The sequence below is a fragment of the Lampris incognitus genome, chromosome 6, assembly GCF_029633865.1.
Source record: "Lampris incognitus isolate fLamInc1 chromosome 6, fLamInc1.hap2, whole genome shotgun sequence".
NCBI lineage: Eukaryota > Metazoa > Chordata > Actinopteri > Lampriformes > Lampridae > Lampris > Lampris incognitus.
Genome location: NC_079216.1, coordinates 62,964,891 through 62,980,231, shown reverse-complemented (window position 1 = coordinate 62,980,231; position 15,341 = coordinate 62,964,891). Strand labels below are relative to the sequence as shown.

At 39.0% G+C, this 15,341-nt stretch overlaps 1 protein-coding gene across 1 annotated transcript in view; it reads right to left on the bottom strand.

Annotated features, from left to right (window-relative positions):
* Positions 1-14,397, bottom strand: part of chd2 (chromodomain helicase DNA binding protein 2) — a 47,604-nt gene extending 33,207 nt beyond the window's left edge. The window contains exons 1-6 of the mRNA XM_056281677.1: positions 13,960-14,397; positions 13,517-13,790; positions 12,034-12,097; positions 11,824-11,884; positions 7,570-7,613; positions 3,938-5,901 (exon numbers count right to left, since the gene is read on the bottom strand). Of these exons, the coding sequence (XP_056137652.1) occupies positions 3,938-3,999 (62 nt within the window). The 5' untranslated portion in view covers positions 4,000-5,901; positions 7,570-7,613; positions 11,824-11,884; ... (1 more) ...; positions 13,517-13,790; positions 13,960-14,397. The remainder of the gene's footprint in view (positions 1-3,937; positions 5,902-7,569; positions 7,614-11,823; positions 11,885-12,033; positions 12,098-13,516; positions 13,791-13,959) is intronic.
* Between the last annotated feature and the right edge of the window lie 944 nt (positions 14,398-15,341).

Genomic DNA, 15,341 nt, shown 5'->3' with positions numbered 1-15,341 from the left:
GAATGTACTTTGGCACAAAAAGTGCAAATCAATCCAAGAACAGCAAAGGACCTTGTAAAGTTGCTGGAGGAAACAATTTAAAAAGTATCTATATCCATAGTAAAACAAGTCCCATATCGACATAACCTGAACGGCTGCTCAGCAAAGAAGAAGCCACTACTCCAAAACCGCCACAAAAAAGCCAGACTATGGTTTGCAACTGCACATGGGGAGGACAAAAATCTTACTTTTTGGAGAAATGTCCTCTGGTCTGATAAAACAAAAAATTTTAACTGTTTGGCCATATTGAACATCGATGTCTGGAAGAAAAAAGGGGGAGGCTTGCAAGCCGAAGACCACCATTCCAACCGTGAAGCAGAGGTGGCGGCATCATGTTGTGGGGGTGCTTCGCTACAGGAGGGACTTGTGCACTTGACAAAATAGATGGCATCATGAGGAAGGAAAATTATACGAATATATGGAAGTAACATCTCAAGACATCAGCCAGGAAATTAAAGCTTGGTTGCAAATAAATCTTCCAAATGGACAGTGACCCCAAATATATTTCCAAAAATGGCTTAAGGACAACAACGTCAAGGTATCGGAGTGACTATCACAAAGCCCTGACCTCAATCCAATTGAAAATTTGTGAGCGGAACTGAAAAAGCATTTGCAAGCAGGGAGGCCTACAAACCTGACTCAGTTATAACAGTTCTGTGAGGAGGAATGGGCCAAAATCCAGCAAATTATTGTGAGAAGCTTGTAGAAGCCCACCCGAAACATTTGACCCAAATTTAACAATATATAGGCAATGCTATGCTATGAAATACTAATTAAGTTCATTTCAACTTCTGACCCACTGGGAATGCGATGAAAGAAATAAAAGCTGAAATAAATCATTCTCGCTATCATACTGACATTTAAAATTCTTAAAATAAAGTATTGCTCCTAACTGACCTAAGACAAGGAACGTTCACTAGGATTAAATGTCAGGAATTGTGAAAAACTGAGTTTAAATGTGTTTGGCTAAGGTGTATGTAAACTCCCGACTTCAACTGTACATACTGTGTTATTGCATATATATATGTTCACGATCAAGGCTTTATCAAATACCTTTGGGAAATTGAACTGTTTTGTTTTTAAGAAGGTGTCATATTGGGTTGGGAAAAAAAAAACAAATTAATGACTCCATCGTATTACATTAATTATTATCATTATTATTATACATGAGGAATTGATTATTTAATCCGAATCTGTAACATGTCAATTACACAAAGCGTTAATCTGGCGATCTGTTTCGTGGGGTCTCCTGTGCATGCAGTACACTGAAACGACAACTGGGGGTACTCATCAAAACAGATGACATGTCCCTAAACAGATTGGATTGGAATACGAGGCAAGTTGAGTGTCACAAAGATAAAAGTACATATATGACAATTTCTCTATCTTTGGGGCGTACTACCATTTCTCAAACATTTTGGAAAAAAAATGTATGCTGATTAATAACGTAACTAACAAACATATCAGCATTTCGTCAACGAAGGTTGAATCAGTTCGTCCGGATACAACGTTTACTGACAGATACGTTTCGTCACTCGACTAAGTGACAACGTCTTCTAGATTGAAGCTGTCACTTAGTTGAGTGACGAAACGTATCTGCCAATAAACGTTGTATCCGGACGAACTGAGTCAACCTTCGTTGACTTTCTTACCTGGAATACTGCGCATGCACCGAGACATATCAGTATTTCGTGTTTCTACCGACAGCCAGTAATATGAGGGCGGTTTTGTCATCTTTTTTTCCCGGAGGTTTACATTTGCTCATTCGGTCATCGTACAGACATAACGTAAGGGTTACACCCCCTCCCCCACCACCACCCACAACACCACCACACTACTACACATAACGTCTGCCACCTTTGGGACGACTGACAAATTCACTCGGAAGTAAAAAAAAAACTTGCTTCCGATTTAAGAAAAGGTCAGGGGTGGGCGGGACTAAGCACGTCTCGCCGCGCCATTGGCTGCTCGTGTTACTAGGTGGCCCGTCAGCCTCTCAGCACGGTGCGCGAGACTTGGAACTCGACACTTCCTGTTCCTCCTCCGTGTAGTTCAAGGCTTTCGGTTCAGATACAGAAACTCGGCGTACTGTACGGCGCACAAAGCAAGGGCCATTTTGTGAGTTAAGAGAGAACAATTGTGTTCCGTTCCGCCGAAACAGAACGCTGCCGAAAGTCACCGGCTTTCCTAATCGCCTACTCGGTGCGATCCCTTCAAAGTCTCCCCCCGAACACTTGACATCATACAATGGATAAAAGAGGGCATAATTCACTCAGAACTATAATACTAAAATGGCTGCCATCAGAGGGGGGAAATACATTTATGGAAGCGTGACCTTTTGCAATGTATTGTCGTAGTCAGTAGTCCGGATCTCAGCTGATCTGTGCCTGTCTCGTCTCTTGATAAGAGAGAATACAGAGCTTGTCGAAATTAAACGCTGCTTTGTACTGTGCGCAAAGTGGGGGATAAGAAATGCATAAACATTTCCAAAAATAAACAGGAGAACTCGATGGAGAGCATTGACACAAACATCTATTTTCAATTACAATGGATAGCTTGCCATGTGGCTCCAGAAATTTGCTTAGCACTTTCTTTTTTTATTACCGTTATATGCCATGCAAATCATCTGATAAGTTTTTTTTTTGTAAAACGTCTTTATTGATGAAGATGAAATGACAACGTTCACCTATGCTTTAATTTAAATTAGTTACTCACATACACAAGACCAAATTCCGTCACTGGGGATCATTATCTGAACCCACACATACAAATATTTGTCATCTTGGTATCAGGAATTACTTGGATAGAATACCAGAAAACAGTTAACAAATCATTATACCTGGCCATAGGCCTATCAACCATTCTACAAAACAGTGAGCAAAACAAGATATTTCATGTTTGAGGGAAAACAGTGAGTATAACCCATCATGACTGAGGAAAAAAATGAACCTTACACCTGTTCAGGAATGATGTTATCAGTCTCCAATTGGCTGAGTTATATTAAGGAAGGCTATGACAGGAGCCACTAATGGACGGAATTCTTCACTGAATAAATAAAAGGACTAATGTCACTAATTAGGTTTTACAAGAGAATGCTATTCAACCTGAAATTAAAACTGACGATTAAAATAAACCCCCTTAGTCTGGTAAAAGCCATGCACAACTTTCAGCCAGTTAATATTTGCAAGCAACATTGCTTAAACTTGAAATTACACTGTAGTGTGTGGGCTGTATATTCTTTTAAACGAAACAAATGATTCGTGAGGCATTAGTATCCAAGACACTAAGGCATTCTAAGGATAGAATAGTATACCATTTACAAAATATGATAGTTTGTTTAAACTTAAATCATTAGAGCAAGAGTTATACTGACAAGCAACACAATAACGAGAATAAAAACATTGCTTTCATTGTAAAAGGTAAAAAAGCACAAAGACTATTTATTTAACCTATCTGCAGGGGTCAGATTTGATTCTGACCCTTAACAGATCTATATTAATGCATCGTTTCTAAAAATGAATCAACGTTGATAAAATGGTGCAATGCAGTACCAACAACTAAGACAAGGTCATATAACATTATTGCCGGAGTACATCAAGCGTTTGTGACAAATTAGCCTATTTGTAATACAACACAAAGCATTTGGGTTTTGCTGTAGTTTCATACCACCAGCCTCTGGACAATGATTTCTTACAAAGGCCTGAAAGCTCAGTATTGAGTGCAAGAAATGGTAGGAAAATAAGGGTGTGGCTATTAAATAATGGCAAGGTCATTCATATGACAGTCGTGCAAATCATGAAAATAGTTTAGCATATGTATGCACAGGTGACCAACCATGCTTGACAAGGTAAACAATCAAACCAGATGTCAAAAAAGGTAAAAAGTATAAGGGTCATACCTTGATGCATTGCTCTGAGCCGAACCTTCATCCTCCTGTTTTTTATTTTTATTCTTCATCATCGTTATATGTTGAAAGCCTTTGTTATGATCTTTTAGTCCTGGTATTTACTGTCAAAAAGTTGGAGGAAACATGGACTATCAAACAAGTCCCACAAGATTGCTTTTGCTCAGGTGGCCGTAGAAACCTAGCCTTTGCGACACAAGCAGTGAAAAATGCATTAACACGAACGATTTAATAATCGTTATTAGATTTCTGATTTATCTATGTCTATATACAGCAGGTGCGATTACGTTGAGTTGGGGAAGAAAAAAAAAACCCCAGCGTATCGGCTTCAACATTATCCAAAGATCAAGTCGCATGCATTAATTCCAACTGCGTCATCGGATAAAATGTAACAATAATATCAACAAAATGTAGCAAACTAAGTAACTCGTGTACAGCGCAATGTAAACATACCAATTTCTCACACACAAAGGTAGAACGAAGTATTAGATCATGTCCGCCATATCATAAGCTATAGATATTTAAACAAATGAAAAAGAGGATATCAGGTCAAAAGCAACAAATTTAAAATGAATTAAATCACAAAAGAAGTTTGTACAAAAAAAACAAAAAGGAAAAGGTACTTGGCCTAATCTATCGGCAGCTACTGAAAGAGCTAGACGGCACGGACGTAAGCTCCTCACGGAGCACAGCGCTCTAAAAATGGAGGCGCGCCATGGCTGCCAGAGCCCAGTATGGAAAACAACGACATGCATTCGCTCCGCAGAGACGATTTAAACGAGTCGAAAAAGCAACCAAACTACGCCAAAAAAACCGTCCTCGAATCCCCCCGAAACACGACTCGTCCAAGCGCGGTTGAAAATACTCGTCCGGAAAAACGAGCCTCCACCGGATAGTCAAGAGAAACGGGACGTACGAAAGCCCATAGTACCCTTCCTAAGGCTGATCCGCCATCTAGAGCTCCTTCCTAGCTCTGAAAGCTTTGCCTTTGATTGACGTTATTTCCATTTACTCCACACTCAGGTGATGTTAAGGTCCCACCCCTTTTATTTTGTTTAAAACTGCCATTAAACGGATCCACGTTGAATTCCAACCACCGAGTATGAGGGAACGTTTCAGTATTTCTTAAATTTTGTGTGTAGGTTCAAGTACCTGGAGATTGTGGGGGTATATGGGATATCGTTTTTAAGAGCATTTTTTTTCACCACTTCCTGCTCAAACAGGAAGTGGAACACCAGGAGCCATTTTACAGAGCCTTTGAAACCATTTCGTCTCAACCCTGAGCCTTCACTATTTGTGATGCAGCCCATGCAAATAAGTAATCATTTGCTGACTTTTCTTGATTTTGAGGGCTGATGTAAGGGACTGATGAAACCACTGGGATGTCGAATTAGCAAAACTACCTACATTTTACTGACAGTTTGAGGAGACAGTGATCAAAATTGAGAAAGACTAAGCAATGACAGCAAATAAAGGCATTAAAATAATGCTTAAATTGTAAATTCGTGGTTGTATACTATCAAAGCACACTGTAGATGTTAACTGACACAAGTTCATGTAAAATATCTTAATTTAACTGAGTTTTCTCACTTATTCCTTTAAGTTTATGTAATTTGTTTTCAGTTTGCGCCAACTAGCACACCTATTAGCTAATGAAAAAGTCAGGAAAAAATACGAGTTCACACACTTTATTTAAGAACAGCATTTGAATATCAAACGTACATAGGCTGTGTTTCTTTCAAAAACAGTCATTTTCATGGGGTCCACTCAACAACCATTATTCCAGAACGTGCTCCAATGTCCGAGTTTCGAAAAACGAAAAATCCAATTGAGAAACAATCCAGACCAAAAAGAAAAAGCGTTTCATCTTGTCAAAATTTGGCTAAAAGCCAAATCACTTGCCATCTTCATGTCAAACAACGCTGTGTCCACTTCAGTGATATCCAGCTGATTGGGGTCTTGATAGGATAAAAAAGAAGGAAGAGTTGTAAGCCCACAATGCAAGTGAAAATTAATAGTCTTTCACTGTCCATTAACGTTAAAAAAGGCAAGCTATAACTTAAACCAAAAAATATATATATATCGATCAATTACAAAATGTTAACAGCTAGCTTTTAGTTAGGTAAGCTAGCATTCCAAAGTGAACTACTGTCATATTTTAACAGATGTAACAACGAAAAAAGTTCCTTGAAAAACAAAGAGGCCTTTAAGTTAGGTTGCCATCTACATCAGTTTCACCTGTAGCCAAAATGCCTGCACGTACTCCGATATTTGCAGTATGGAAAAGCACATTGGGCAAATACACAATAGTCTATTAAATGCAAAATAAAAATTATTTGCCATTACCAAAACTCAAAATAGCTACACGTTAAAATTAGCTAAACTTCTATTCATCTGAACACTTTGTTTTATTAATGTTTAATTCTTCTGGTGAAATATTTAAGAGCCTAATTTTGATGTATTACATACTGTAATAAAGCCAGGGAGGGTCATACAATTTTTTTCCCAAAACATTCGTACATACGACAAATGGTCCAGTATGAGTAACATTGAATTTGACTGCTGATTTAAGATCAGAAGGCGATATTAATAAATTCCATTGGATTTTACTGGGCCATGAATAAATATTGAACAAGGTTTAAGTTATCAAGAAAAGAAGCTCCTTGATGAATGATTCAAGCAATGGTGATATGCGCTTCCAATTTTTAGAATAAATGTTGCCATAAAGCTAGGACAAAAAAAATAAATAAATCATCAACTGTCCACAAGGGGTGTTGGTACAAGATAAGAGTTGGTGTAGCCTTGCCAACATCTTTACTTGTTGTACATTGGTGAACACTAAGTATGCAATAAACCAGAAACGTGTGCTTTTCAAATAGAATTACCTCCAAAAACTTTAGGCATGCAAACAAATTACACATAGTATGAAAACTGTGCCTCGTGATCTGTGTCCCATGAAACATCAGGTGAAATAACAGGAAAGTGCAGACGGAGATGAGAAATGGAACGTTATTTCCGTAGGTCCCAATAACTTTTAAGCAACTTCCCACATGCAGGTAATTTTCATACATCTATAGTTTAGAATCAGAAAAAGTGGGGGAAAAAGTGACTAGGGGGCAAATAAGAAAATCGGATGGAAGAAAAACCTCGGGAGTGAGACTGGCGTAGTTGCTTAAGAGATTCGCAGCTTGCCGTTAGAAACTAGCACATCATTGTGTCAACAACCAATACACCCAAATGGCTTAAGATGCCAATTTCCAAATACAAATTTTGTTTCATTTCTTCACTATTCAAAGTAGCCAAGTGAATAAAAAACAAAACAAAAACAAAACGCTACAAAAGAGGGAAGTTCCCCAAACTCAAGTTGAGCCATTTTACTTTTTGAACTGCGATTTTGTGCATTCTGCAACTGCATTCCATGTCTTGCACCTTTAACGCCGGTTTGTGTTATGGCAACAATACTTCATGCCCACGTTCATAGATATCATCATGCTTGCTTAAAATATGAGGTTATCTCAATTAAATTCTTCTTAATGAGACCCAAGTATCCCAACTAAATATCTCACCAGGACCACATTTCACTTTTGATTTGAGCAGTTCAAACTTAAGAAACATAGGGAACTTACAGGGCTGTCTTCGTGTTTCCTTTGAGTTAGTCAATGTCTTGACTCTGTAAAAAATAAAAAATAAAATAAAATAAAAAACAAAACCAAAAATGAGCAAAATCCATAAGTATTACGTGAATTAAGTAACAGTAACCTTTGGATGGATTTGAATAAAGATTTTGGTAGAGGCGCTATGTTTCTCAAAAACAAAATACCACTAAAATGAAACTCAACTGAATAGGTTTGTTTTCCTGCATCTAGGGCCTCCCATTTACTTGAAATTATTCTTCACTCATACTAAGCTCGACTGTCAACTGGCTTGATATTAGTTGCCACTTGCTAACATGGCTAGAAAAGCTAGCCATCCCAGCAGACAACCGCTTGAATCCGAGGAATGTGTTTCATTTACATACAAGTCGTTGCTGTCCTCCAGTGACAGCTATAAGGGGAATAGCTCATGTTCCCTACTAGGACAAGGGGTTAGGAACTCTCAACAGTGGTTTTGTTTGGAAAATAAATCTGACATTTTTAAGATAGTTCTATCATCAAATGTTGCTCTTTTTCACAAGTAATGCAAAGTATAGACCTACAGTTACATCACATAAAAGCTGAGCAATGAACTAAACTTATTGAGGGCAAACTTGCTTAATTCATCTAAGGCTACTACTTCCTTTCATATCTGGAAATGCATACGCTTAAGTAAACAGATTTTTTTTGATGTCCTCTAAACAACAGGATGACAAATACATTTTACTGAATAAAATATTTGACAATGCTTTTGAAAGAATTATTAAGTATGGAACCAATTCCTTTCCACAGAGAAAATGGATAGAAGAGGAGCAAGGAAACACGCACCATGAAATACAATACTAGAAACAAATATTTCACTGCTGGTCAAGGAATACAACCCCAATCAGCAAGTTATTTAGAACATCTACTGCTGAGCTGACTGGAGCAACACTGACGTGACGGTTGAGTTACAATTTTGAAGATTACCTCACAAACAAATAGACCTATCCTTTTTCTTAGCTTTCTTTCACTGGCATATTTAAAACAATAGCTAATTCCCGAAGGTCTTTCCCAGTAAAATCATATGGTCAATAGCATTTTACATTTTCAGCAAAGCAGCCAAATGTGAAACAAAGGAGGTAACCACAAGTTTGAGGAAGATGCAAAAGTTGTAGTGGTAAGTCAGTAGATATGGCAGAAAGTTTGTATTCGACCATCACCAACAGACACAACAAAAACCCAGGTCTGGCCAAATTCTTACAGTCGCCATGGCAAGTCCGCTACCATACCATACCAGTTTCAACATAGTTGTCAATTAATGATAAAAAAAGACTATCTTCAGAATTACACCTTTTTCATTTATGTTGTTGTCAAATCATTTCCTGTGACAAATTCTATTTGCAGCAAGAAAACAATAACAGTTGCCCCTAAGATCACCAATTCAATGACTGTGCTTCTGGTTTACTCATCTGAAATTTGTTTTTGGCTTAGTGAAAAAATCTACTACAAATAGCTTAGTGCAGTGTTTCCCAACCCAGTCCTCAAGGACCACCTATCCTGCAGGTTTTCTTTGCAACCCTGAATAGGTACCCGTTTGTAGTTATTCAACCAATCAGCAATGAATTATGTCAGCTGTTGCACACCTTGCATAATTAAGTGCTGTGAGACGATTGGTTGAGTAAGTACAAGCAGGGCTACCTATGCAGGGTTACAATGAAAATCTGCAGGATAGGCGTTCCCTGAGGACTGGGTTGGGAAACGCTGGCTTAGTGGACAGTTCCAAAATAGAGCTCACAGTGGAAAGAATTAAAACGTGCTGAAAGAAAATGTAACATTCACATAAGACCAATGGTCATGAAATTCAAGCCAATATGCAGATCATATCCTACATAAATTATTCAAACTCATATTTGGTGGCGTGTTCAATAATGTTATTTCTTAAGTTTTTAATAAATTTAGCCGAGTTAACGTTTGAGTCAGATAATCAGACTTAAGTTCTTTTAAACTTTAAAATAACCTGAATGCTTGCCATTGAAACCCAAGACCAAAGCAAGCCTGACCTGTGCTGGTTCATCAAAAGTTAATTATGCAAGAATGTTCTTCTCTTAGGCATGTCTGCAAACTTTGTACACGCCCGCCATTTCAAATACTACCTGTGTTTTAGCGATGTTTCAGGACAAAATACTTTCATCAGAAAGTATTTCTACGTGCATTTCATGGGTTGTTAGAAAGTACTTTTTCTTAAAGTAATAATCGATGAGCCATTTGGTCAAGATGCCTAAAACCACAAATAAGCTGAAATTCGTTAATTATTCATTCGTTGAATAAAAGCCAATCATTGTCAAATATTTTAATCAAACAGTAACGGAAGTGTATAGGATGATCAAGATATAAAAAAGACCTGTACTTACTACCGAAACCCACTTAGCTAGCCAACAATTCATCCTAACTGGGTCAAACATGCGCAAAATTTTTTTCACTACCATAGCTTTTAGTGGGCAGGCCGTAAGCTAATCGTAACTTCCGGCCCCCTAACCCCCCCCCCCCCAAATGTGGAACAAAGCTAATTTTACTGCACCACAGAATTACAGGTATTTCAAATAATAACCTGTAAAGCTGACTGCACTTTGTCAACAAAATGCAACTTTTTATTGTTAAAAATCCATGCAGGAGAATGGCAGCATTGTTGACAGCGCAGATGTCATGTGCTGTCTGAGATTTTGGGTTTTCACCAGACTGGATAAATACAACCCATTAACTACATGTAATATTTTAAATTCAGCAGTAATTTCCTCAAAAGATTTCTCTGAAGGCTTTACATTCCTCATAAGATGAAAGTCTAAACAAGTTGAAAGGTGACTCATCATGGGACGAAACAACTAGCACTTTCAAACTGCGGCCAACGTTTTTTTGAAGAATATTAAGATTACTGTCGGGCAAAATCCATATATCTAAATCAGGTGGTTTTATTTTTATTACATAAACTATATGCTTACGTACCCCTTTAAATATGCATTTAGCGATTTTGAACCGCTAAACTGGAGATGGTGGTGCTCAAGAAATTCTTAAATACACAATCGTAGGAAAGTCGCTCATCACCCCTCCCTCCTCATCTCTATGGGGGCCAAAGTGTAAAAAATAATCTGCTTGTAATCCATATTTTCACCTGGATAATGCTCGCACAGGATTAAAAAAAAAAGATGCCAATGTTTCTTTTTCTTCTGGATGTAAAAGTATCCAGTTAGTTACTAACATGTTAGCTAACTTGCTACACATTTCTGCCGTCATGCTTACTTTCCGTCCTCTGCAAACGTCTTAGACAACATTCTAAATTATAAATTGAGAATCAACGGCAACATTAGCAAACATTCACATTACAGGGGGTTATTGGTTTTTGGGCATGTGAATGCCTAAATATTGAGAAGTTAGCTCTTGCAAGCACACTACAAGGACGCATAAAGTTTTAACGGTAGCCTTGGTTTCATGACAAAACCAAGTAAAGGAAGCAAGCCGGGCAAAATTTTGGACAACAACCCACCCCCTCTCCTGTCAGCGATATACCTACAACTCCCAACCCCCACTCACGAAAAGAAAATTTCTAGGTGAAGCAACACATTCTGCGATACATTTTAGCAGCAAGTGCAGCACCAAGTGGATATGCGAGGCAAATGGCTCCATGAGCAGCGAGGTGAATGATCCAAGAAACATTCTCTGGCTGCATTACGAACATATTCTTTAGACCAATTTACTCAAAACCAAGCAAATTGGATACGGGGAGTCATTAAATCCATTTTATTTTTCTAATTATTTTTTATGACAGTATTCATAAGAGCTGTATCTGAGGTTTGTGGGTGGGACAAAACATTTTTTTCCCTAATACAGAGGAGCGAAGAATATTTATTGAAACCAACGACACGACACCATTTTGTTGCACAGAAACAACGGCGGAAAAGTTTAAGGCTTTGGTTCATTAGAAAGCATTTGAAGAAAATGCCCAACTCAACACTATGTGTATGAATAGAATATGATCTCCAGCATCCCCGCAACCCTGACAGCAGGATAAGCGATTTGGATAATGGATGGATGGAACTATTGTTATCAATTTTTCTCACCTTTACGTAAAAGACGCTCCAACAGTGGTTACGTTTTACCATAGTGTTTGCTATTAGCATCAAATCAGAGCACATGGTAGGAACCAAATACTCTTTTAAGATATACAAGAATTAATTTAAGCATATTAAATCATATTTGAAAAACTGTACTTACGAGTAATCATTTCAATACGAATTGCTCCAATCCCTCAGCTCATGGTGGGAAAATGTCAAACCTGAGATCGGAAAAAGGAAACACCAGGTTTATAAAGGAATGTGCTAACAGCACACCCTACTGGTCATGCTTATTTGGCGGTAAAAGTAAGTCATTGTGCTATAACGACTTCGGAAATAAAATACGGCCCTGACTGGTTCACAAACATACCATTTCTCACGTCAGATGATTCCTTTGCTTCTTTCACCCAGTTTGTGCAACATCGCGGAATCCCCTAAAATTTATAAAATGCATTGTTATGATCCTCTTTTACAAATACAAGTATCACAACCTAACAATGTGCATGGTTTTGGGAGAATATTAGGTTTCTAATTTCTGAATCAAATGCTAACAAGTATAAAGGAGACTAGGGGAAACATGACCTCTGGGAAAAATGATAAATGAGCAATTATTTATGTCTTAATTATTACACAATGTGTGCTAAACTATTCGTGGATCAGAACTGAAATATCTTACTAGAGATGGTCTGCAGAGGACATTTTGTTTGATGCTGGAGTATATATATGTGCCTGAAATACTGGGAGGGTCAACAATACAGCTGGAATTTGTATAATAATCTTCCAGAAAAGTTACGTTTGTTGTTTGTTTGTTTGTCTGAAATAGCTGTGGTGGTTGCCTTATCATGTTGTAGCTAAATAAACAATCTGATCTTGGGTAACAGTGTTAAGAAGCTTTTTATTTATTTATTTTATTAGTACTATTTTTCATTTTCATCAACTGAACATAATTCAAATGTAGTGATGCGATTCCTAACATAAAATCTTCCCTGGCACCTTTTCTGTTCTTTGATATTAAATGGAAAAACAAAATGTAATTGATTTTTGGAGTTCTCTATTCAGTATCTCAAAGGGTTAAAAGCCAACACCCTATTTAGGATTTCGAACAATACTTGTGCTTTATTTAACATATGAAACCTTTGTGTGCCAAACAAATCGTCCTCTTTTGGCATACAATGTCTATAAAAAGGGATTCATCGTCAATATTGGTTTTTTTAGTTTTTTGTCAATTTGGCAAAATCTAGAACCTTATTTTTCAATACTGTTACATTGTTAAAATTTAATAAACCTCTTGTTATATGCCACACTTTGTCAGCCTGGGCCTATGCTTTACCTGATGTGGAAATTATTTGGATCTTTTATTTATTATTTTTTTGTTTGAAATGTGCTGGAAAAGCTCAGAACATCGAATATAGCAAAAATGTGCAAAATACTAGTATAAGGTACTTGGAATTAGTTCAGTCAGCCCCATCCCGTCGTACCAAGACCACACAACATTTGGTTTTAGGTTTTCTTTTGAATAAAATGCGGGCAAGGGCATTTGCCCTTTCAAGGACAAAGCAAATTATAAATGCGTAGGTTAGAAAACTTCGAACATTCCGTCTCCAAATGGTCTCCTCTCCATCCACAAACTAGCACTCTTTGGGAAAACAGGGGCAGAGAAACGTTAATCTCGAGGAAAAAGGAGTGAAATTCAGCACTCGAGTCCGCCTGGAAACCGTGGTCTTTATTCTTTAAGCAGACATCGTGGCCATTTTCACAACACTGCGTCTAGCTGTCGTTCTTTCCACCATATTGCCCGACACGCCAGACTCCCATTTAAAGAAGAGAACAGTAACGACTTTTAAGATCCTTACCTTTCCCCCCCGGGGGTGTCACCGTCCCGCTTCATGTAGCCCGAGCCGGCGTGGTGTACTTGGGCGATTTTCGACGTTTTTTGGCCGTTTCTCTTCTCTTTCTCGTTCCGCCGCGTCGCTCCGACTCCGCCATGGTCGCTCTGCCCCCCTCTGTCGTCTTCTGCCGTCCGCTCGGCTGCTGTCTGCGCTTGTTATCCCTCACAGGCTCTGCCCACTTCTACTCGACGTAAGAGATCCACTTCCTCCTCCGCTCCTCCAGCAGCGGTCCGCTCTTCTGCCGCGCCATAAACCAGGAAATAAATATATTATTAAAAATAAAGGCAACATAGTACTGAAAATGTACGGGGGGGGGAGAAAATGGAGGGAAAAAAACCACTAATGCACAGGCGATCGTTTTCACCATCCCCCCCCCACCACCACCTCCGCATTCAGCCGATACCCACCGAAAGAGGCTATAAAGTCGGCGTACTTTGAGATTTTGCACAACTCCCGCAGAATGTCTTAATTTCAGATTTCCTTGCCGGTGACGGATCTTCGTGTGACACCACTGCACCATTTTAAACGTGTACATGTGACATATACACGTGTGCGCGCGCGCGCGCGCGAGAGAGAGAGAGATGGCGTCTGCGTGTTTCGCTTATTGTCTATGTCTTAAAAAACAAACAAGAAATATGTCATTTTGGATTGCCGGTGCTCGACTCATCTCACAACTTCACGCGAATTCAGGGGGACGTAAAAACGCCATAGTCGTGTAAAGTAGGGCCGTTGGCTGGAAGTGGACACCCAGACTATAATGACACTTAGAGGGGAAGTTCCTCCATAAGGGCTCGCCCACCTCTTGTAACATGAAAACCCATTAGCCGCGTTTAATGACGGATAAAGTTGGTGTGGCGATCCTCAATCGACGAATGGAGCTTTCCGTCGGCTATTTGACGTAAATGGCGGAGCACTAGTTACTCCAACTCCACCCCTGGAACTGGCCAATAGAAGCCGCGGCGCATACTGTTCTGCAATGGTAGATTTCGCTAAAAATACCTCCGGCTTAGCAACAAGGCATACCTTTCAAGCACACGACAGACGGACAGCTTTCTTCCACCCCAGACTGGATAGGTGGAGTTTGGCGGGTTTAGGGGGGAGGGTAAAGGAGAACTGTACTTAACAGGAGGGAAGATTGGCTCAAATGTAAGAAGCACAAATGAGTCAAGAGTTGCTTGCTCAGGTTGCAGCTCTGGGTCGGTTTCACCAGATGGACCTGGGGGGGGGGGGGAGCAGCCCTACGCCGAGTTTAGCTGCGTCCAGCCGCCTTGTGATAAGTATTTACACCTGTTGCGCCACCTAAAAGTACGACTAGGCGCTGCTACGCAGTGCAGGCGATGCGCGTCCACGCTGACACGTTCTACCACAGCAGTAGTTGCCACGGCATTCACGTTGCTATGGTTACACATTTATATATATATCTATATATATACTGGTGCCAACGAACAGGTTAAAAATGACTGAGTCGGAGAGACGAAAATTAAATTACTCAAAGTGAAACAAGAAAAAATTATTGAACTGTATGGTAAGTATAAGCATTTTTAGTATGCAAACAAAACAATGCCATAAAAGAAAAAAGGAAGACCTCTGGCAGGTGATAATGTAACCAATTATCTATTTGCCCATCTTTAAATAGAAATCAATCCAGATGAGACCAGATTTAAATTGTACTGTAGCAGGAAATTTATTCCAGGGTCTGGTAGTAGTATGCTACCGAAGTCCAAATAGTTAACTAATGAACTGGAACGCATCTTCTTTCAAATAAATGCGAACCCTTTGTTATAAGTAA